A 23044-nucleotide genomic window follows, 5' to 3' on the forward strand; every position below is an offset into this window, starting at 1 on the left:
TTCATATTTTCACCACATGTCACCACTGTTTTATCCTTTGTCAAAGTTTGAAAACCCATCTGGCAATATTTTATTCGAATTCCGTTGAATAATGCACGTGTGTACCTATATTGGCGCACTTTTACAATCACAACGAAATGGCACGTCACCATTCGTCTCATTTTTAACTATTATTATTTAGTGTGTGCGAAAGAGCGAAGACGCTTTTCGACATACTTGCTTATAACAGCTGTTGAACACGAAAAGCAATGCCAATGACAGTGATGTTGTGTGGAAATTTTTATTTTTTTGTTTTTAATTGAAAAAAAAATGCTACCGGACAGCAAAGTGCCCATAACATTTTTTACTCCAAATGTGCTAAGGAATAGCTGGTTAAAGTTTGTCGGGTTAGTGCCGATACACCCTGTATACTTTATAACCTACCTTAATAATATACAGAAAAATATTTTAACTGTGTTTTTTAATATTAGAATTATATCCTGTTATTTTTCAAGGTTCTGCTCTTGGTATTTTATAAATAAAACTAGTGGGCTCTGGCAGACGTTATCCTACTACAGACCACCTTCTATCTATTGCCATTTGTGTATATTTTTTGATGAATTTAAAAAAAAACAATGCTGCCTGTCGGGTTTCGGAGATTTTTTTTTTTTTTTGTCATTCAGTGAAATGGTTATTACAATTATTATAAATGTTTAGACTACCAAGCTTACATTCCCGTGTTGTGGTTGTTGATTATAATGATTATACAGGGTTTTCAAAATAAGAGGTGTTATTTTGAATAGCCCGTTATTTCGGTAGATGTTACTTTTAAAGCTGTCATTTTTTAACATTTGGCAAGTAAAAACTACGTTATTAATAAAAATGTAACGATACACGCTTCAACAATGCATTGAAATTATTAAAATTCACTTGAGTGAATCAAATGCAAATCATCTTGAGTGATGAGGCCCATTTCCACCTCGGTGGCTTCGTCAACAAGCAAAATTGTCGCATCTGGGACTCGGAAAACCTAAGAGTTATTGTTGAAAAGCCTCTCTATCGTCAACGTGTGACTGTTTGGTGCGGTTTATAGTCCAGCGGAGTCATTGGACCTTACTTTTTCGAAAATGAGGCTGGAACTACAGTTACGGTGAATGGATTGCGCTATCGAGAGATGATTAATATTTTTTTATGGATGGTATTGATCTGGACAATGTTTACTTTCAACGAGATGGCGCTGCGTGCCGCACAAGCTACGAAACCATTGATATTTTCCGATTGAATATAAAAATAACACGTCTTATTGGAAAACCCTGTATATAAGTATAAGTATAGGATATAAAACACAGTAAAGAGTAAAGAATTAAAAAATATATATTTGAATAAGAAGTTATTAAAATTATATATATAACATCAAAGTGAGTATGTACATTAGTATGTAAAGTGTATAAGTTTTTGAAGTGAGTATGTAAAGTGAGATAAGCATGTACAAACACACCAAGTGACACGTGATTTTTATGCATTTAAATAACGTCAACACGTTAACCCGTCGACAGGAACAAAATACCAGGAGCACAGAAATAGTTAGGTTAAATTGTGTTAATTTCTGCAGTGGCGCTAATGTCACAATTCATATGCATAAAATATATAAACGTTTATAGCTCACTTACAATACTTGAAATCACATAACGATTAAACCTTTCATATGAAAAAAAAACACTTGATCAATCAAAGTCAATAGCTTACTTTTTCATCGATTCTGCTTGATTGTAGCCATGACTGTGCCTATTCGGCCTGAATTCTTCAAGATATATAACAATTTCATCCCTAGAGACATATGATATTATATGAAACCAAATATCTCTTTGTCTATGGTGGCTACCAGGAACCCAAGGCAAACGAGGAGGTGTCGAGATTGAAATAAGTGTGATATGTTACCTGTAGGGATGCTGTGACGGCTGCCACGTATTCGTACACTATCTCCCAGGGGTGGTTATTGGCGGGTCGGAACGGGGACACGAGGTACTGCAGGCCCAGCAACGGCACCAGAAGGAATGTGGCCCTGAAATAAACACATAATATATATGGATATTGGTATCTTTTATTTTGGGCACAAAGTATTCGAAAGAAAAATAAATAAGTTTTTTTGAATTTCAGTGTTGTAGTGTGGGGTGTGCATTATTATTATTTTTTTTGTTTGAATACCTCACGAAAGTCCTAACTATTCCCACCTGTTTGGAACCTGCGGTACTAAGGCACCCTCAATTGGGGTATATTGTTAGGATGAAGGGAGTGAGTAGGAGAAGGAGATAGGGAGTATGGTGGTTGGGAAGTAACCGGATATTCAGATCTGATCATCAAACATGGCTTAAAGCTTTCAAGTGATGATTTCGCTACCACGAATATGTAAGAATGCATCAAAACAGGTAAAGCTGTAAAAATGTAATGTTATTATTAATCATAAGTTTATTTTAATTACTATTCATAAGTCACAAATGACGAGTTTCGCTGCTTCGGCAAACAGATTTTCGGCTTTATGGGACTTAAAAATTATATTTTAAAAGCTGGAAACATTGCCAAAAACCCTTTTCTAGAAACAAAATAAACCAGTAAGTAGTTACAAGTATTTTGAGAAATAAAAAAAAACTTTCAGGAAAAGATTTATGAAAATTATTAATTTAGTAATTACAGGCGAACCACGTATATGAAATATCAAAGTGAAAATATATCCCAAAAGAAACTGAAAAAATCTACATAAAAAACCAACATTAGTGTTGTTTATTTAACGTTTTGGAAACATAAAGAAAGAAAAACGGCTTCTTCCCGTATTAGCGTTTGTCTTCCAAAAAAAACGTAAGAATACTATGGTAAAATGATGTTAGAAGGGAGGAAGTTTGAAGTAGTATATAAAACTTGCACGTTCCCTGGTAATGATCTGGATGTTTGCAGGAAAAGATCCAACGTGATTGCTTTCATGAATAATCAAAGTTATACCCTAGATAAAAGGCATAGTCAACTTTGAACACGCTTTTTCGTACCTTTCGCAATGATTTTTCGTATTTTTTAAGCCTTCGGTTTGATAATGACCATTTAAAAACCTGTCAAATTTTTGGGTTAAATTAACGTTATTTAACGTAAAAAATCTCTTAATGCAATAATTTTTAACGCAGAAACAGCTTGATGACAATAATAAATTTATTAACTGTAATTATATTAATTAAAACAACAATAAAAAAACTGTTCAACCTGTTCAAACTGTTAAAATACCGTGGAAGTAAGTTAACTTTGTGATAGAATATTCAATGAAAGATATAAACTGAGTTTCAGTTTCCGAGGAAGTTACAAATAATGTGCTGAAATCAATTTACATGTTGGATTTGCATAAAAGAATATTGTGATATTGGTACACAAATAAACAGCATTTGATTAAAAATACGAAAAATCGAAATGTGGCAAGTCACACTAAATCTTCATTCGTCAGAGAAATTGTATCAGGATCCACTTAAATTTAATAGCCTTCCAAAAAATATTAAGTCGTGTAATTCCTTGGGTGCTTTTAAAAAGATTTTTAAATTATTTGTGTTATCCGAGGATTACATCAATTTTTTTGATTTTTATCTTTTTTAAATGAATTGCATACTAGATATTGTAAGTATATTTTTTCCTTCTTATCCTTTTCAAATTAATTCCATAATATATTACATAATTTATCTTTTTAAATTAATAGTACAATATGTTATTTTCAATAAAATATCAACACATTGACACCCTACATGTTTACTACATTATTGAATTAGCTTCCTTAGTAGCATTTTATAGTAGGTAGCTGAAACAACACACTTTTCTTTCAATTTTATTACTTTGTGATATTTTTATTATTTTATAAAATTATTAACATTAAAACAAAGGAGAGGTTAACATAGAAATGTACACAACGATATCATATAATGAAGCAATAAATAGATAAAAAATAGTAAATTACTACTGAAACCTTCGATAATACAATTAATTTTTGGTATTTCATTATATAAATAGCATAAATCAACACGTGTGAACCTGGGATCATTTTTAAAACTCGATCTAGGGAGCACGTACGTAAACAAAATTTTCAGATTGATTCATGAATGATTCAGACGGTCATCAATTACGGAAAGCATTCAATTTTATGTTTCCGATCGTTAGCTTCGTTATCTACTATTTATCTGACTAAAGAGTCAATGGTCATGCCGGTGGGGTGGGGAGAGAATTTTTCGGGATCGGATATCGATATTTTTAGCGACATGTTCTCGATTACATTTAAACGGCCAATTAATGTTCTATGGATGAGACTTTTCTACCAAGCTGGAAGGCGATGAATAATTTAACAGACAGGTAATCGGCAAGGTTTTTATTAAATTTAGATACAAAAAATTAAACTCTATTCTAATTAAAATTACGTTTTATACAGTAAAAATACAAAGACCCCACTACTGCAGTTGGTGAGATTGACCTCTGTTGAACAACGAGATCGTGTCAGCGAATCGATTTCAAAGTCCAACTCTTCTGGATTGTGAAAGCTGATTCTGTTATTTTTTTTACGTAAATATTAATTCAGTTTATTTTCTATTTGATATATATTTTTTCAAATTACGTTTCGCAAGAGCGCCCCTGTCTGCACGGTGTGTATAACTATTTTGCCACCCGGTTGGGAAGTGTTGTTAGGAGGGGCAGAGAAGTGGCTGTAAGGGATTTATTAATGCGGGTCTTGAAGCTACCTGTGTAACGTGAAGGAGGAAAACTAGATAGCGGTCACGAATTATACAAAAAACGAGTCGAAGAAACGACCCGTTCTCATGAAGTTCTAGAACCGGGTGTTCCGTTCTTCTCCGTCAAGTCTCGTATACAACTAGTTACTGTTACATTCTTCTTATTTTTATTATTTTGCCTAATATTGCATTATTTGCTCTCTATAAAACAATATGAACCTTCCTAACACTTTCACTTTCAATGTTTTTGACGAACAACGTTTTGATTCACAATGTTTTAACTTTCGGTTCTAAATCCTGAAGGTTCGTAATAAAACATTCAGGATTTTGAATTTTGATTTTTTGTCAGATTGACAACAGTTGAAATTCTTCTACTATCATCAATATAAGCGAAAGATTTTGATGGTATAATGATGGAAAACTTAGCTAGCAGAGGAATTGAACTCACGAAACCAGAACCGGTGGGAACAGGCACATTTGTTCAGTCACTAACTGGTCTGACCCTGTGATATTTTTATAAATCGTTACCTACCTGCAGAGTGTTATTGAATATTATTTTAAGAAATATATGAACACGTTTTACTCATTTTTACACTATTTCAATATGTACACTGAAAATATTCGTCAATTTGTGGCAGCTTATCATTTGTTTAATTCGCCAAAAAAACAAGATATTGTTGAGCATTCTTCCGAAAACTCTATGAACCGATAAATTATTCAGTCTTCGAAAATAAACGTTTTCCTTAAAAATGAATGAGGGAGTTGAAATGAAAGAGAGTTGACCAAACCAAGCATAATTTAATTTAGCAACTACCAACAGTAGGGAAATGAATTATTTCTAGAGATTTCACGATTTTACTAAGTTATAAGAGTGCTTTTGTGCAATTTAATCAACGAGAACTAGATGGAACTTTTGGAACTTATGTAAATTAAGATATTTTTGTTAACATTAATTTGAACTTAACATGCGAATGAGACAGTTAAATATAAAATAAAAAATCACGATAAAAAACACATAGATTTGTTTTTTGCCACTTTAATTTTATTTAAATTATAGCGGTTACGGAAAAACCCTTCCTTCATCAGGAGAATATTAAAAATTAAATAAATTTTAAATTATTAAAAATAAAATAAATTTTATAAATTTTTAATACTATCCTGATGAAGGAAAGGTTCTTCCGAAACCGATAGAGTTTAAATAAAATGAATGAAGTCAAAAACAAATTTGTGTTTTTTATTGTAAATTATGACGAGCCAAAAACTTAATGCTTTTTACAAATATAAAAAAATTCATTGTAACCTTTAATTTTTTTTCTTATTTCGTGTTTTAAATTGACCGTTTTATATTTTGTTAAATTTGTTTTTAAAATGTCAATAGAACCAATAATTTAAAATTAATCAAAATTGAGGGTTATTATTGAGTCCTGCTCGTTTATTACTATTGTTACAGCTGTTTCGGCGTTCAAAGTTTATCAAGTGATCTAGCTAATGTTTGATGTGGCTCTAAATGCCGAAACAGCTGTTTTATTAAAAAAATAATTGCAAATCTTATTAACAACATTATTGAAATTTATAGGAACAACATAACAATAAAAAATACATTAAAATAACTTCGTTTTGAAATAAGGAAAATTCAAAAGTATTCGTATTTTTTCTAATTACTCAAGATAAGCATTTATTCTCAAATGTTCCATTCAATAAACCAGCAGATATCTCTTCCATACCCCTCGTTGAACTCTTAGTAAGAAACATTATTCCACCGACTGACTCGAGCTACCTATCGGAATTATTTCAATCACCCCTATACGTATACAGCCATTCCCTTACGACTCTTATAGAGCCATCGGTCAATCGTGAAATTGTTTTCAGAGGTTTGGATTAAAGTCTTGATTCTCCGGCTTCTGGTTTCCCAATAACAGCATTTCTCCTATTTTATCAACGTCAAGTTGCTGATCTGCCAATATGTTTTCAACGTATCAATCCCTTTTTTGGGCGGTGGATATTTAATTAAATAACTTTGCAGAAATTGTTGGGTTTTAGATATTTTGATTTGTTTTTCAAGGTATGAAAAGTTTTCGATATCATTTTTTTATTACTTTGTTTCACGATGTTTTCAGTAATTATTATTAGCTCCACAATATCGTAAAAACTTTTTGATTATTTGAAACGTTTTTCAAAAAAGGAAAGAAATCTTTTCAAAACCATAAGTTAGGTACATTATAAGATGAATATTATTTATTATTATAAGAGCAAGATAAAATGTACCTAAGCAAATACAAATCTGAAAGTTTACGCAACATCGTTATTTTTATATAATATCTATTTGAAGTTCGGTTTTAATAAATATGAGCGTGGCGATGTAGATTTGCCGTGATCTGCTAGCCATGCGATATTTTAAAATGATGTGACATCACGTCAGCTGTAAAGGTGGCAGATAACAAAGGAATGATATTCCGCGGCAGCTCCCCAATTGATCTGACCCCTTCTCCTACCACAGGGACAGTTTCGTGTGACACAAGAACATATAATCTGTATAGGCCACGTCCAAAAAAACTTGATGCTTATAGCGTGGTCTGATACAGGCGTTAATCCCCAGTAAAAACATTTTTTTTGTAATTATTTATAAAAGACATTATATTATAAGTATTATAATTTCTTTGAAAACATTGTTTTAAAAGAATTATAATAGCTATAATTAATTAAAAGACATTACAATAGTACACAGCAGTAAGAACCAGTCCGTGGAGAGGAAGGTTCAATCTTCAATCAAACCAAAAAAAATAAATTGTTATTATAGTAAAATGACTTTGTTAATTACGGGTTGATATTTTAGTGGTTCCGAACTAAAACTAAACTAAGCTTTTTTCTTAAATATTATAGGTATTTTGAAAAAAAAATATTTAAATTCATTTTTTACAAATAACCTATGCTTTAAACGAGTCCAAACAACAGTATAAAAAAATCTAAATATCGGAGCAAGACTATAGTATTTTTTCTTTTCGCAAAATAATGTCGAAGTAAAACTTTTAACAGCTCTTATCGTAAAGTTTCAAAATTGACATCCGACTTCGTTCTTTGTGACCGCCGATTTATTTTTATGTCTACTTGACGGTTGGTTCCCACTATCAATAATAATAACAGTTTGTTCAGAGAGTATACGGGGGTAGTGAAATGCAATACATTCCATATTTCAAGGTAATGAAAAAATACAGACAAAAGAAGAATATATAAAATAAACTCAGAAATGGAGTGAAAAAAAAAATATGTATGAAAATAGCCGTTTGTGTCGGATATTTGATCGTCTGCCGTCTCCAGAGGACTATCAGGGCGGACTCCATTCAGGCATCCAAGCAGGGATGATGGTATTTTGGATTGGATTTCAAAGAGTGCACTCGTCCCTCCAGAAACATTTCAATGGCGCTCCAGTATCACAGCATTTTTACTTACTACCAGTAGAATCACCTCCCAAAGTATGTATTATAATATTTTTTCCTCACCTAAACGCTTGCAGCGCCGTTCTAGACGGTCCTTGGGATCCCCTGGCTGGATTGGCCCTCAACTTCGTGCAGAGGACCCTGACTATATTGCAGAGGAAGACCAGGTTGAGGAAGATGGTGATTGCAACTACAACCACCAGGATGTTGGTGTGAGAGCTCTCGCTCATCCAGCATCTAAAACAACAACAACAGAATCTTTAGAAAACTGTCAAATAAGTAGGATAAGTTTTAAATTTTGACTTAAGGCGATGCCATAAGTAGTAATACAAAATGATGTGTTTTTGGTTTGAAAATTTGGTCACCTAGAAATGTTTCAGATGCTTTAATTAAATACTGCGAGTAGAATACATCCTGGCTTTTGAAATAATCGAGTATTTTTTAGATAAGTTTTTTTAGGAGCACAGAAAAAAAATGTATAAGGCCTATGAAAACTGCTTTAAAGTTCAAAATCTCCTACTTACGAACCCATTTTCGGTTATGATTTTAGTGTATAATGTGACAAATTAAGTTATTTATAAAATGATCGAAAAAAAAAATTTATGCCTGAACATCCACAAAACAAAATAAAAGGCACTTTTTGGACATGTTTTTTTCTTGCATAAGTCAAAACAGGCGGATGGTGTTAAACGGGAATTTAAACCTTATCGCCATCTACGTAGGGATTTTTATTGATAGCGGCTCAATTTAAAATATAACACGACGTAGTGCATCCCCTTTTTCTTTTATCTCGTCTCTTTGGTCAGATATTTTTACAGAAAATTATATTAAGCCAACAACATTCTCGATTAGCTTTTAATAAAAAAGCTTTCAATCACCAGCAGGGGTATATCACGACGATATTGAAATCGCCTACTTATCACACTTCATTCGTTTATCGGACCGATGACGTGTGGTTTTCGTTATTTAGATCTCTGTTGATTTAACGAAATCATTAATGTTTTGTTCATATGAACAAATAATTTATTTATTTATTGATGATTACTGGGTTCTTACTCCAATGTTAAAACAATAATTCAAAACACTAATTTCGGTTGTAAAACTGGTGCAAAGAACTTGGATTTGCATTGAATTTAAGTATTTTTACATTTTGCTAATGACCGCGTAGGTTGTATGGTAAGTAGGTTTTTTTTTTAATTTGAAAACCTCACAAAAATCCTAACTGTTTCCAACCGTCTGGAGCCAGTGAGACAATGGCATCACCATTTAGGGTGTGTATTTATTTATTTATTTATTTATGTCTATTCTTGAATACACGTTTTACAAATTATTACAGTGGTTTATATACACAGAGAAACAAGTACAGAAAAAAGGTATAAAAAATGAAGAACATAGGTTGTTTTATGTAAAACTGTGTGTGTGTGTGATGTTATATGTAACGTGAGCACCTCACTAGGAGAACGTGTGCTGAGGTGTTAACGTGTTTGTGATTAAGGGTGACAGGTATTTGTGTATTGTGGTAGAAAGTTATTATTATTTTTTTTTTTTCACAGACATATATTGAAACATGAAAACACACTTTTATATGTGAGTGTATGTATTTGTGGATAATTCTTGAAGAACGTGTTTAATATTTAATTTTACTTATTATATTTTGGTTATGTTTGATTTGGAATTATAATCTTTTGAATAAAGTGAATATTTTGATTTTTTATCCAGGCTACGATATATTTTTTGAGAAAGTTTGTAGATGTGTTTGTAGTCAATAATTGTTTCAAAGTAATGGGCATACTGTTAAAAAGTTTGGTTGTGTAGTATTGAAAGTGTCTTTGTCCGTGTGTGGTGTGTGTTATCGGAATGTTCAGTGTTTTATTTGTTAAGGACCTGGTTTTTATTATGGCTTTTGCTTGATTTGTAATATGAAGATTATTATGGATGAGGTGTTGGAGAGCAGTTTTGGCGTAAAGTTGTCTTATTGACATTATTTCAATGACAATTATTTATAACATTATTTCAATGACATGTATTTCAAGCAACGTTTCAACACTGTATTATAGTTTTACAACGGGACGATTCTAGGAGTATCTTCCACTCGAGAACGTATGAACAAACTTTATCAGATTAATAAAAAGTATTGATCTAGTAAAATTTTCTTGCGCTCGTCGGGATTTGAACCCAAGACCTCCTGATCGTCAGTCAAGAGCCTTAACCCTCGACCACGGAGGTCATAAATGTACTCATATTTACACTACAACTTGAAAATGAAATACTATTCCACGCTTATTAATCGCTTCATTACTTTTTTTGATGATTGAATGGTTGGTGGTTGGAATTTTTTTATTTTATTTTATATTGTTATACATGTTGCTGTAAAGTAAATTTTCATGAACATAAGAAGATATAAATAACAAAATTGTGTTAAATTTGCATGAATATGTATGGCTTTACGTATATTGTATACATTGTAAAGCACGTTTTCCGGTGAATTTTCACCAAAATTTATTATTAAATCTGCTAATTTTGGTGGTATGTGCGTGATGTGAAATACTCCTGCTTAACATACCAATTACGATTGCAAGTGCGTGAAATATTCCTGCATAATGTAATGATTTTCAAAATTGGAACTGATCAATTCAGTAAAGTACTTAAGTACCAAAAGTATTTTTATTTTTTATTTTTTATTTTTTAAAAGAAAGACAAACATTCCCAGGTTACGAATAACCCAACAATGTTTGAAAATCTTCTACTACCACCACAGAAAGCCGAAAATGTTGCTTGTGTTGTGATGGAGGACTTAGCCAGCCGAGGAATCGAACACGCGACGCTCGGGTGAGACCCAAGCGCTATGCCCACTCAACCACTGACCGGTCAAATATTATTATTATTTTTTTTTTTAAACTTCCGATTTAGTTGTCCGGGTTAAGTCTTCCCCAAAGGAAAAACTTAACCCTTCCACTCACTTTTCCACAAATGATCAGCTAGTCAATCAACACTATGTAAGTGCATTATATAAGTAAAATAAATACAAAACAATACAAGAACAACAACACGTCAAATCACCAGATATCAAATGGGAAAAAAAAATTCACCGTCTCCAGATATTTTCATATCAGAGGGTTCGGCTCGGTAGAACTTCTAACAGGGCCTATAAATCCTACTGATCCCTCAACATAAATATTTAAAAAATCTTTTGTTATCCTACATGTATTCAAAATGACCGACTTTTGCATCTTTATATATAATTTTTTTGATAGATCTAATACGCCTAAATTTTTAATTAGAGAGCTAGGTATAATGCCAGTAGCCGAAATAACGAATGGTAATATTTTTATAGTCTGAGAATGCCAAATTCTTTTTATTTCATTTCCTAAATCTGTGTATTTTCTTATTTTTTCACTAACAGATTTTTGAATATTACAGGAATTTGGAATAGCAACATCAATGATATAAGTTATTTTTTTAATTTTGTCATGTAAAACTATATCGGGTCTATTATGACTAATCGCTCGGTCTGTTAGTATAGTTTTATCATAATATATTTTATAAAATTCGTTTTCTAAAAATGAATTTGGTTCGTATTCATAATATGGTACTACATTACGGCAGTCAATCAAGTTATGTTTAATTACCAAATTTTGGTGAATTATTTTTAAAACTTGATTGTGCCTAAATGTATACTCGGACGGTGCTAATATAGAACATCCCGATATAATATGTTCTATAGTTTCCGAAAAAGCCAAACATTTTCTACACAAATCATCAATTTGATTTGTATCTTTGATTATATGCTTTCTATAATTTTTAGTATTAATGACTCTATCCTGAATTGCAAGCATAAATCCTTCTATTTCTGCGCTCAACTCTCCAATACTCAACCATTTGTTTGACTTAATTTTGTCAACATACGTTTGGTTGAGATAATTGAAGTGTTTTGCGTGTAAAATTTTATTTGACCAGGAATCTAATAATTCCTGGTTGGGATTTATAAAAATGTTGGCATTCTCATCGTATAAATTTAAAGGTGTAATATTTCTATCTGCCTTGCAAATTATTTTGTGCATTTCTGAGCTATGAGCTTTCCTATGGAAAAAAGTTCTTAGCATTTCTACCTGATTATGTTTCAAAGAAGTTATTTTGACTATACCTCTACCTCCTAAATTTCTAGGTAAATTAACTCGTTCTATAGCTGAATTTGGATGATGGCAATTAAACTTTGTTAGCGTAGTTCTAATTAATCTTTCTAAGTTATCTAAATCTGTATTAGACCATTTAATTATGCCAAATGAGTACGTTAATAGAGGTATTGCCCAAGTATTTATTGCTTTTACTAAATTTTTAGCAGATAGATTGCATTTTAAAATTTTCCTTATCCTAGTTTGAAATTTAATCCTAATATCATTTTTAATACTACTATGGTCTAATCTATTTGATTGTGGGTATCCTAAATACTTATAAACCTCATCCCTTATTTTTATTATTATAATAATTCTGTATTTCTAATTTTGACAGATATTAATCTAAGCCAATAAAGATTAATTAATTGAAAAATTATTCCGGCGTGTCTCAAATTATTTGTGAACAAAAAAATACATGTATTAAAGATATTTGAATATTTGTTTTTAATAGGTAATATTCACAAGTCCTACAATTATAAAATTCAATTGTTCTAATTAATCCAATAATTATTTTGCAAATTTTGATTAACAAACATCTTTCACGTGATCTTTCATAAAGCTTTAACCACTTAATAAAAAAAAAATTAATGGTGCTTCCATTATAAGTTCCGATCTTTCATCCGTTATTTCGTCACGAACAATGAACATTCCTTAACATTAGACAATTGCTTGAAGGGAAGTGTTCTTACACGTTGGTATTCCCATAGTTAAAAAAACCATTTCACCCGAGGTCACAGAATTCCCCTGTGCAATTTAAAACTTTCATTTGCTGTTAACGTAAAAGCATCATAAATCTGTTTTTTACATCCATAGTACATTGTTCCTGTTACCATTAAAATACTACGTGTTAACATTAAGGGTTTAACTAGGTTACAGGTAGCAGGACGTACTTGACATTTACTAACAGAATTTTGGGGTATTGAGTGTACAGCAGTTTAACGTTGTTAATGTATAGGGTTTTCCAATAAGACGTGTTATTTTGATATTCAATCGTAAAAGATCAATGGTTGCGTTGCTTGTGTGGTACATAGCGCCGTTTTGTTGAAATTAAACGTTGTCTAGATCAATACCATTCAATTCGGGCCATAAAAAATCATTAATGATCTCTCGATAGCGCAATCCATTCACCGTAACTGTTGCTCCAGCCTCATTTTCAAAAAAGTAAGGTCCAATGACTCCGTCGGACCATAAAACGCACCAAACAGTCACGCTTTGAGGAAAGAGAGGCTTTTCAACAATAACTCTTGGGTTTTCCGAGCCCCAGATGCGACAATTTTGCTTGTTGACGAAGCCACCGAGGTGGAAATGGGCCCCATCACTCAAGATGATTTAAATTTGATTTACTCAAGTGAATTTAAATGCATTGTTGAAGCGTGTATGGTTCCATTTTTATTAATGGCGTAGTTTCTACTTGTCAAATGTTAAAAAATGACAGCTTCAAAAGTAACATCTACCGAAATAGCGGGCTATTCAAAATAACACCTCTTATTGGAAAACCCTGTATATATGCGATGTACCTACCTTTATTGTTTGAAGGGCTGCAACAATTGGATTGTGGAAGCACATCAACCTTATTCTACCGATCATATTTTTTATCCCATCAATAAAGAAAGAAACCTAATTGATCGAATATTCAATCAACAAAAACTTTTTGATAAGGAAAATTGCGACAGTTGAAAAAAAATCGTAACATCAGGGTCAAATTCTATGTCAATATGAAATTCACGAAATCCGTCATCTATGATTAGTTAGCGATATTTCCGAGCACGGCCAGAAAATGATTCTGATAGTCGGTAGACAAAAAAGCCGCTGGCTTTAGAGCTGGCTCCAGGGTGTCATATAAGCTGTCAATATACACACATTTTGGATAATGTAGTTCGTTATGCAAAATAACTAGCATGCTAATGAATGGAGGTGACTAATAAAGCTTTTATAAATGAAAGAAATCGTATGCATGAGTTATAGACTCAATTAATTCATGAAAGACGTGATCAAATGATTCCGTTCCAGCTTGGAGAAACAAAAGTTATAAGAAATTGAGTTATGGTTAAATACCGTTATATTCCGTTAATGGAGGACTGAATGCAGTTGGCGCTAACAAAAAATTGTCCAAAGAAGCGAAGTTAGCAGTCCACAACGGAGTGCTGGTACCTACCTTGATGTATGTTAGTGAGGAAAGAAAGGATGAAAGTAGATTGAATGCTGTTGAAATGAGATCTGTGTGGTAAAACCATGTTTGATCGTGTGAGGAATGTGGAGATCCGCAAAGAGTGCAATGCTGATGTAAGCGTAATGAGTAAGATTAAGAAAGGGACGCTTAGATGATTTGGGCATAATGAGCGAATTAGCGAAGATAGGAGTGTAAGGAGGATATATGATGCAAATGCGAATGGTAGCAGAAGTCGGGGACGCCCGAGGAAGACATGGCACGATCAAGTGAATCAGATACTCGAGTCAGGCCATGTCAAGAGTCAGAATAATAGAAGAGTATTTATGAGACGATGTATGAATGTGAATGACGCAAGAAGTGTGTGCCAAGACCGAGTTGTTTGGCGGTCCGTCCTCTCTGGCTTACCCCTGCGAGGAAACGGCGTGATGGTTAGTTAGTTTAAATACTAATTTTAATTAATTAATTAAATGTCAAAAGTACATGCGGACTGCCAATGTGTATTTAAATTAATATTTATCAGTATATTTTTTGTACTTTTACGTAACCGTTTGACGTTTAGGAATGTCAATTCAACGATAGATGCGCCAGTTTTGCCATCGTACAACGATTTCCTATTATATTTCTTTCAATATCGGTTCGGACATTGACAGCAAATTCGTGCTCGGAATATTGATATAAATTTGTTGGAAGTTAAGTCTATCGATCCAATATTGTTAGTTATCAATTTGATCGCGCCAGATCCCCTAGTTGACCGAGTAAATTTATGAAATGCTGTATAAAATGTAGACCGCAGGCTATAATCTGTGTGTCATGGCTAGTAAGCAACTCATCTAGTGGTGATGTAGGAAAACTGCGCATCCACAAAAAAGTATAGTACATATTTTGTGGTTGGCATCAGGCAGAATTTACGAGTTTTAAATTACTTAACGCTTTTAATACGTTGTTAATGAAGGTGCTAAGCTCGCTGCTTTCTCAAAATGGCCAATGCATTCAATTTTAATGATGCTAGTTGAAAGCCCGCTGACTACTGCTTCGTGTGGAAGCGGGTTAGTTACTTACTTATTTTAAATAATATTATCAGCACGTTTTCATTCTCACTCGCATAGAAAAAAATAGTTTGCAAGGACATTACTCGTGTAATCAGCTGTAAAGTTATAGGAAAAACTACAGCTAACCCAAAATAATTACAGTTAAAATGTTGAGATTGAAATTGTATTTATGTAGGAACGTCATAAAACAAGGATTAGAAAAAAATTCTGTTTTAGCGATATAATACCAATTATAATGATTACATGTATTGTAGGATAATTTCAAATGGCTTGGCTTTAAAAACGGTGAAATACCGGTCTAGAAGTAGCGAAATGGATTACTTATAAAATAATATGTAGCTTGGCATACAAAATAATAAATTGATATTTTTTTTAGTGATAAATTAAGAATTTTGCCAGATATTATATCTTTTGAAAACTCGATTCGAAAGAATTTATTTGTTTTCTAGTTGACATGTACCCAACGTCGCTAGGGATTATGAATATGCAATACTATAACGTAAAGCTTGAAGCTAAGTTTTGGGGTTGTGAATTCTGGTATCGAAAACTGGGTGCATTTTTAGGGTGGAAATATGTTATTGTGAAGCTATTTAGGGTGGAAATATGTTATTGTGAAGCATTTTTAGGGTGGAAATATGTTATTGTGAAGCATTTCTAGGGTGGAAATATGTTATTGTGAAGCTTTTTTAGGGTGGAAATATGTTATTGTGAAGCATTTTTAGAGTGGAAATATGTTATTGTGAAACATTTTTAGGGTGAAAATATATTATTGTGAAGTATTTTTAGGGTGGAAATATGTTATTCTGGAGCATTTTTACGGTGGAAATATGTTATTGTGAAGCATTTTTACGGTGGAAATATGTTATTGTGAAGCATTGAAAAACTTGATTTTTTAGGTACTTGTGCCATCCATAAGAATTTGTTTCAATTGATCGTGTTTTGTTTTTCTCGGTCCCCAATTTCATCACTTCCACGTCAAACATTCTACTTGCATTTTTTCTTCATTCATCAATCACGCCTCATTTTATCAAACAATATGTAAGTATTTGATTCACTTGACCGTACCATATCTTCGTCGCCAGTCCCAAACTTCTTATATCATTAACTTCCATGTCGTACATACTCCTTACATATATGTCTTCATTCGTCATGTACCTACGCTTCATTTTTCCACACGTAATTATTTGATGTCTTTCTTGGACGTCTCGGAATATTTTTACCATTCGCATCATGTAGTAAGTGCCATGAAATCTTGAAAATTAAATTATATCGACATTAATTCAAGTCCGTATATTATTCCAATGCAGATATAATGCGTTAAGTCTTCCTTGGGCACCCCCGATTTTTTTCTGCCATTAAAAGCAGTACTACAATTTTACTGTTAAGAATTTATACTGTTATAACATTGTAGCAAATGGATGGAAGAAATACTGGTCTTCGAAAGAAGTCTTGAAATCCAAGGAACTAAGTATGCAAATAAAAAGGAAAGTCTTCAACACGTGTATAATTCCAGTCATCACCTATGGATGCGAAACTTGGGCACTCACCAAACGTCACAGAGAAAAGTTAGAACGCTGCCAGAGAGCCATGGAGAGAATTTTGACAGGAATAAGAAAACAGGACAGAGTGAGATGTAGCAAAATAAGGGAGATAACTAATGTTGCCGATATAGTTACCCGAATAGACCAACAAAAATGGAGATGGACAGGTCACATGATCAGAGACCCACAAGAGAAATGGTGTAAAAATGTCACTGACTGGTATCCCAGAGATGGCAAGAGAAGTAGAGGACGTCAACACATGAGATGGGAAGACGACCTAAAACTCACGGCTGGACATCAATGGAGAAGAGTAGCGCGTGACAGGTCCCGATGGAAATTGTTAGAGGAGGCCTATGCCAAGAGGCAAACTGAGCTTCGGGATATATTATAATAAACAAAACATTTCTAATATTAATGTACCTAACAGAAGTTCAGAATAAAAGGCTTATTATTATTATTATTACTATAACATTGTTACTGTAATTATTAGGTAATTTACTGCCATTGTGTTTTGTTAAAAATTCTAATTCGACTCCGTATCCTCATTTCAATGCAGCGAAAATGCGTTAAATTTTCCTCCGGCGTCTCCAACTTCTTCTACTATTCAAACGACTATCTAAACGCTCCTGGGATTAATAACAACAAACAAACACACTCAAAAATATTTAACTTTATCTACATAAATTATTTTTTTAATGTAACTAAGGCACAAGAGTCCCAAGTGCTCCTAACTGAGCCAGTGAGACTATAGCATCTCCAACCCAAATTAGGGTATGTTGTGAGGTTGAAGGTAGTGGCAATGAAAGGAGATCAAAAAAGGAAGGTGGGGAAGTACCTGACTATTCAGATCTGGTCACCGAACGCGGCTGAAGCCCATTTAAGCAACGCTTCATTTTTGAATGGTGGTCTTTCACCAGGGTGATCCTGAAAGTACCTACCACTCTGGAACGTGCCGCAAATATGCTTACTTTACATTAAACTGTGAAACAACACAACGCAATCAAATAACTTACTTCCGCACGCTGGGATTTGAACCGGCGTCCCCCGACCTAGCAGTCGAGAGCCTCATCCCTCGCCCACGGAGGCTGTGAATATATAACCTACTTCCCTCCTTTCTGAACATTCAGACACGTGGGATTATAATATGTCATGACAGTTCATTTACTGCATGACTTCGTCCGGCAATTTAATTTTCCTGTCAGTAGTAGTTTACAGCGAAACCTTAATAATTCATCAATTGCTCATTTTGTTTCTTTAAGAATTTTTTCAAACATAACATTACTCATGTCTAACTAACCAACTAACTAGCCATCACGCAGTTTCCCGCAGGGGTAAGCAGAGAAAACGGACCACCTAACAACTCGGTCTTGACACGCACTCCTTGCCTCATTCACATTCATACATACTCTTATATTATTATGACTCTTGACCTGGCCCGACTCAAGTACCTGATTCACTTGATTTGCCATGCCTTTTTCGGTTGTCCCCGACGTCTGCTACGATTCGCATTCACATTCGTGCCATTGAAATAATATCGGTACACCCAAGTATAAAACATTTACATTAAACTTTTCAATATTATTTTTCACATTTCGTGTCATAAAAAAACATACACATCTCTCAAATACAGCCTCTCAAATGGACGGGACCATTAGCCATAAAGCCTCAAACGAGTAACCGAATGAAAGGGTGAGAAGGGTTGGTTGTAAGGGTGGATAAAGGGTGCGAGTGAGTTCACTCTCCAACTCCAACTCAGTACTTATCTACTACGAAGCGGTAAAGCCTTTTTATTGATCTCGAGCATGTTACTTTAGGTTCCGCATTCGTTAAATTATTTACATAATAGGTTCTGCAATAATTCAAAAATTACTTCGTGAAAACACTATAAACCATACAAATTTTTCTGTCTGTATTGTGTGTTAGTACTGCGTAAAATCTGGTTCAATGAACTAAAATTTGCTTTGAATTTAATTGTTATTTTCAAAAATGAAACTGATTGCATGAAGAATTGAGACAACCGATAAAATACCAATCTATAATACAAATATTTTAACAGCTCATAATATTTTAACAAAAAACTATTTAAACTATCGTTTTAAAAATTTAAATAATAATATGATTTTCAAGGATCTGCGCTTGTTGTAATAATGCATATCAACGTGTTTTAGTAACAATATTTAAATAAATTAATCGAACAACTTAAGTTTTACTTGCAAAAAATAGAAAATCATTTTGAATGTAGACTTTAATGAACTTGTGGGAGGAAGAATGGAATTCGTGGCAAATTTTAAAAAGTAACATTTGTCGGGAAAAAATATGGCAGATACTTTCAGTATTGCCCTTGTGCAAGTTGAAAATAACCACCATTCAGAATCAAAACTTTTCTTAATATTGTTTTAATCTATTTGGTTACCAGATTTGAATAGGCAACCTAAAATAACCTAACTTAACCTTACCTAACTTAATCTAACCTAACCCAACATTCCGCTCATTCCCCTCAAGCCTCACAGCTTAGCCTAATTTTGGATGCCGTAGTCCCACTGGCTTCGGGGGAAGTGAAAAACCTAAAAACTTACCCAAATTTCATAAATAGTACATATTAACAAGCACGAAGAATGCTCTTTAGTGAAATTAATAACACGAAGAAAGTTTAAAAAAACGATCAACATAAAATCATTGTTTTTGTATAAATATGCTATATTAAATGCATTAATGAAATGCTTGCAACATGTAAAGAAGCGATGAGAAATTTAATAAGAGTTGGTTTAAAACTAATTTTGCTGTTATTAAACACAAACCACAAAATATAAGCATAAATAAAATCACTGGTCTGAAAATTAAAATCCGTTATTTCTCGGAACTTTCTACCAATTTCATTTAAAATTAAAAGGCGTTGTTTTAAAATGTTCCATCTGAATGTATTTAAGAAAATCCGAGGCGGATTATAACAATTATTTTTTATGTCTTGTAATTTTGGTTTTCATTGAACAACAAGCTGTGGCGGACTTAGGCATCAGGCTAAGCCCTTAATACTCGTACGTTATTGCAATGCTGTATCCCGCTAATTTGGCCCGCACGTGCGGCACCATGTAACACGTGGATTAGCTGAAGTAATCGCTGGAAATGGTGACAACCAAGCCAGAACTTCGCAAAGTCCGTAAAATTCGAAATAATCTTAGCAATTCAAACCCTTTCCGTTAAATAACGATTTGTAACAGTTGCAAATGGTTGCAAAATAATAGAGCTATGTAAAATTGCACGTTGAATCAGTCCAGACGTATAATAATGAAATACTTTTTTATACGCAATTAATTAAAACAGTTGTCAAACAAAGACAGTACATATCCACCGACTGACATAGGATTGGCTCGAATACAAAATGTTATGGGGGTTACTTGGCGCTCGGAAAATAAAAATAAAACATTTTGACCCAGCTATTCAATAAATAAAATAATTTTTATTTTACACGTGTACATACTGTACATGGTAGTTTTATGAATATTTTGATATAATAACATTAACAAATAACAGAGAGACGAGCCATTAAGTAGTTTCTTTTGAAAATTCTTGCTAATGGTGTATCTACATATTTTCTGTCAGGAATCGTCTAAAAAAATTTTTTTTATTTCAAATGGTAACAGTTAGATGTTATGGAGGGAATTTAAAAAAAAAAAAATTTTAACAGTAATGGCAGCTATTTGATAAAAAATAAATATTTATCGAATATTGAATTTACAAATGATTAGCTAATGAACGTTGCCTCTAATAATAAAAAATCTGCAACATCTTAGATAATATTATTACAAATATGTGTTGTAAATTTTAATAAAATCGGTTAGGTAGGTCTTGAGATATCTAGTAAACCAATTTTAAAAAAAAAGTAGTTTCGAATAAAACACAAAAGAAAAAACAGTACGGCGTCGGCGTCTTAAAACCAAATATATATTTTTTAATTACCTTCTGCGATTCATGGACCGTGGTTTGAGGTTTTCCATTGTTGCCACGATATCCTCCAACTCCTTTTGGGAAGTTTATTGTCAATTTCCTGCTCTTGTTGGGCTCTCATGTTGGTTATAGATATTTGTTCGACAGATATCTGCGTTTCGGGCCTACTCTGCCACGCTCCTTTTTAAATGCTTTTACTTATAACGGAAATAATTTGAATTTTGAAATAGTTAAACGCTTCAAATATTCTTTAAATTATAAAAAAATTATCTAGCAAAAAAAATTGTTCGATTTTTTTAAATCTCAAGGTGGTGTGACGAACGGAAAACGTGATTACCAAATTAGGCTGAGATGCAGAAAACAAATGTGGGAAAAGAACAATAAAGCTATACGTATCTTTATATTACCGTTTTTATAGTTTAACCCTTGCAACGCCAGGGGTAAAATGCCAATCGTCTGCCGCACGCCGGCTGACATTATTTTATTATTTATTATTATTACACGCCCTAATGGGCTTTTACACACTAGAAAGTTTAATAGTAGAGTATCACAGTTATTATAGATTCTACAAAATTAAAACAATAAAGGAAACATAATGCAACGAAAAAAGAAAAAAAAATAAATGTTACAACAAAAGCATATAATAAAATAAGATACATTAGTAAAAATGATAAGAAGTCTCACATAAATAGATATTCAAAATAAAAATAAAAATAAAAATATATATATTGCGGAAATTATAGATGTCTATTTGTGTCTCGATCTATAAAAGAATTGAAAAAAACAATATTTATATTGATTATTTTTAAGATGAAATATATCTCCCAGATCAGAGTATTTATTTCCGAGACTGTGAAGTCTTGGAATTGGGGAATTTTGATAAGACAGTGTCCTGGTGTTGTAAAAATAAAAGGGTAGTAAATTTCGGCAAGATCTTTTGGGTATGTGGATGCTGATTAATTGGAGTAACTCAGGACAGTCAATTTTGTAATGAAGTATTTTATGTAGTGCTATTAAATCTGTGTTTATTCTTCTTTCAGAAAGTTTTAATAGGGACAATTTATCTAGTAAGTAGTTATAATCAATGTTTTCTACAGGAATATGCAATTTATAATTTATATACTTCAAGAACTTATGTTGAATCTTTTCAATATTATCGGAATGAATATTGTAAAAGGGAGACCATAATGTAGAGTTATACTCTAGTTGGCATCTAACAAGGGTTTTGTACAACATGATAAATGTGCCTAAATTATTGAAGTCTTTTGAAATTCTCAAAACAAATCCAAGAGTCTTAAGAGCCTTATTGATAATGTTATTAATATGATACACAAAAGTTAGTTTGCTATCGAACAATATACCTAGGTCAATAATTTCACTGACGCAATTTAAGTTTTTATCATTTAATGTATATTGAAAAAATATTGGATTATTTATTTTGTAAAAATTAATGAACTGACATTTCTTTATGTTCAATGCAAGTTTGTTGATAGAGCACCATTCAAAAAGATTTCTCAAATTAGTTTGTAATATAATGCAATCATTTATGTTATTAATCTCTTTATAAAGTTTCAAATCATCAGCAAAAAGTAATACTTTTATGTTAGTAAATATATCAACAATGTCATTTATGAATATAATAAACAAAATGGGCCCTAAATGAGAGCCATTTTTCTCATTTTCGTAATAACTTCGATGATTTGATGAATTTTGCACGATGATTCTTTTAAATTGCACCGTCTTAACAGATTATGCGTTTATATATTCAAAAAATAAAACTATATGTCTCTTCTATGTAGTTTCCCCAGGATATCTAAACGAAGGCCGAATTACACCCCCCGAGTGCTCGGCCGAGTCATTCGCTTTGTTACGAGCAACTTATTGGAGAGTAGAGGTGATCACATGTAAAAGAGATAGTGGGAGAGTCAGTTCGTTGAGATTAGTTTATAGTGCTGTTGCGAAGGTTTCGCCACGTATAAGATATATAAAAACTATGACACTCCTAA

At 32.7% G+C, this 23044-nt stretch overlaps 1 protein-coding gene across 1 annotated transcript in view; it reads right to left on the bottom strand.

Moving 5' to 3' along the window:
- The window catches only part of Dh31-R (Diuretic hormone 31 Receptor), a 545747-nt gene that overhangs the window by 60085 nt on the left and 462618 nt on the right, over window positions 1–23044 (bottom strand). The window contains exons 8-9 of the mRNA XM_089636652.1: window positions 8222–8395; window positions 1918–2041 (exon numbers count right to left, since the gene is read on the bottom strand). Coding sequence (XP_089492778.1) covers window positions 1918–2041; window positions 8222–8395 — 298 coding nt within the window. The remainder of the gene's footprint in view (window positions 1–1917; window positions 2042–8221; window positions 8396–23044) is intronic.

Source organism: Hesperophylax consimilis, chromosome 10 (genome assembly GCF_061612785.1).
Source record: "Hesperophylax consimilis isolate HC1 chromosome 10, BYU_Hcon_1.0, whole genome shotgun sequence".
NCBI lineage: Eukaryota > Metazoa > Arthropoda > Insecta > Trichoptera > Limnephilidae > Hesperophylax > Hesperophylax consimilis.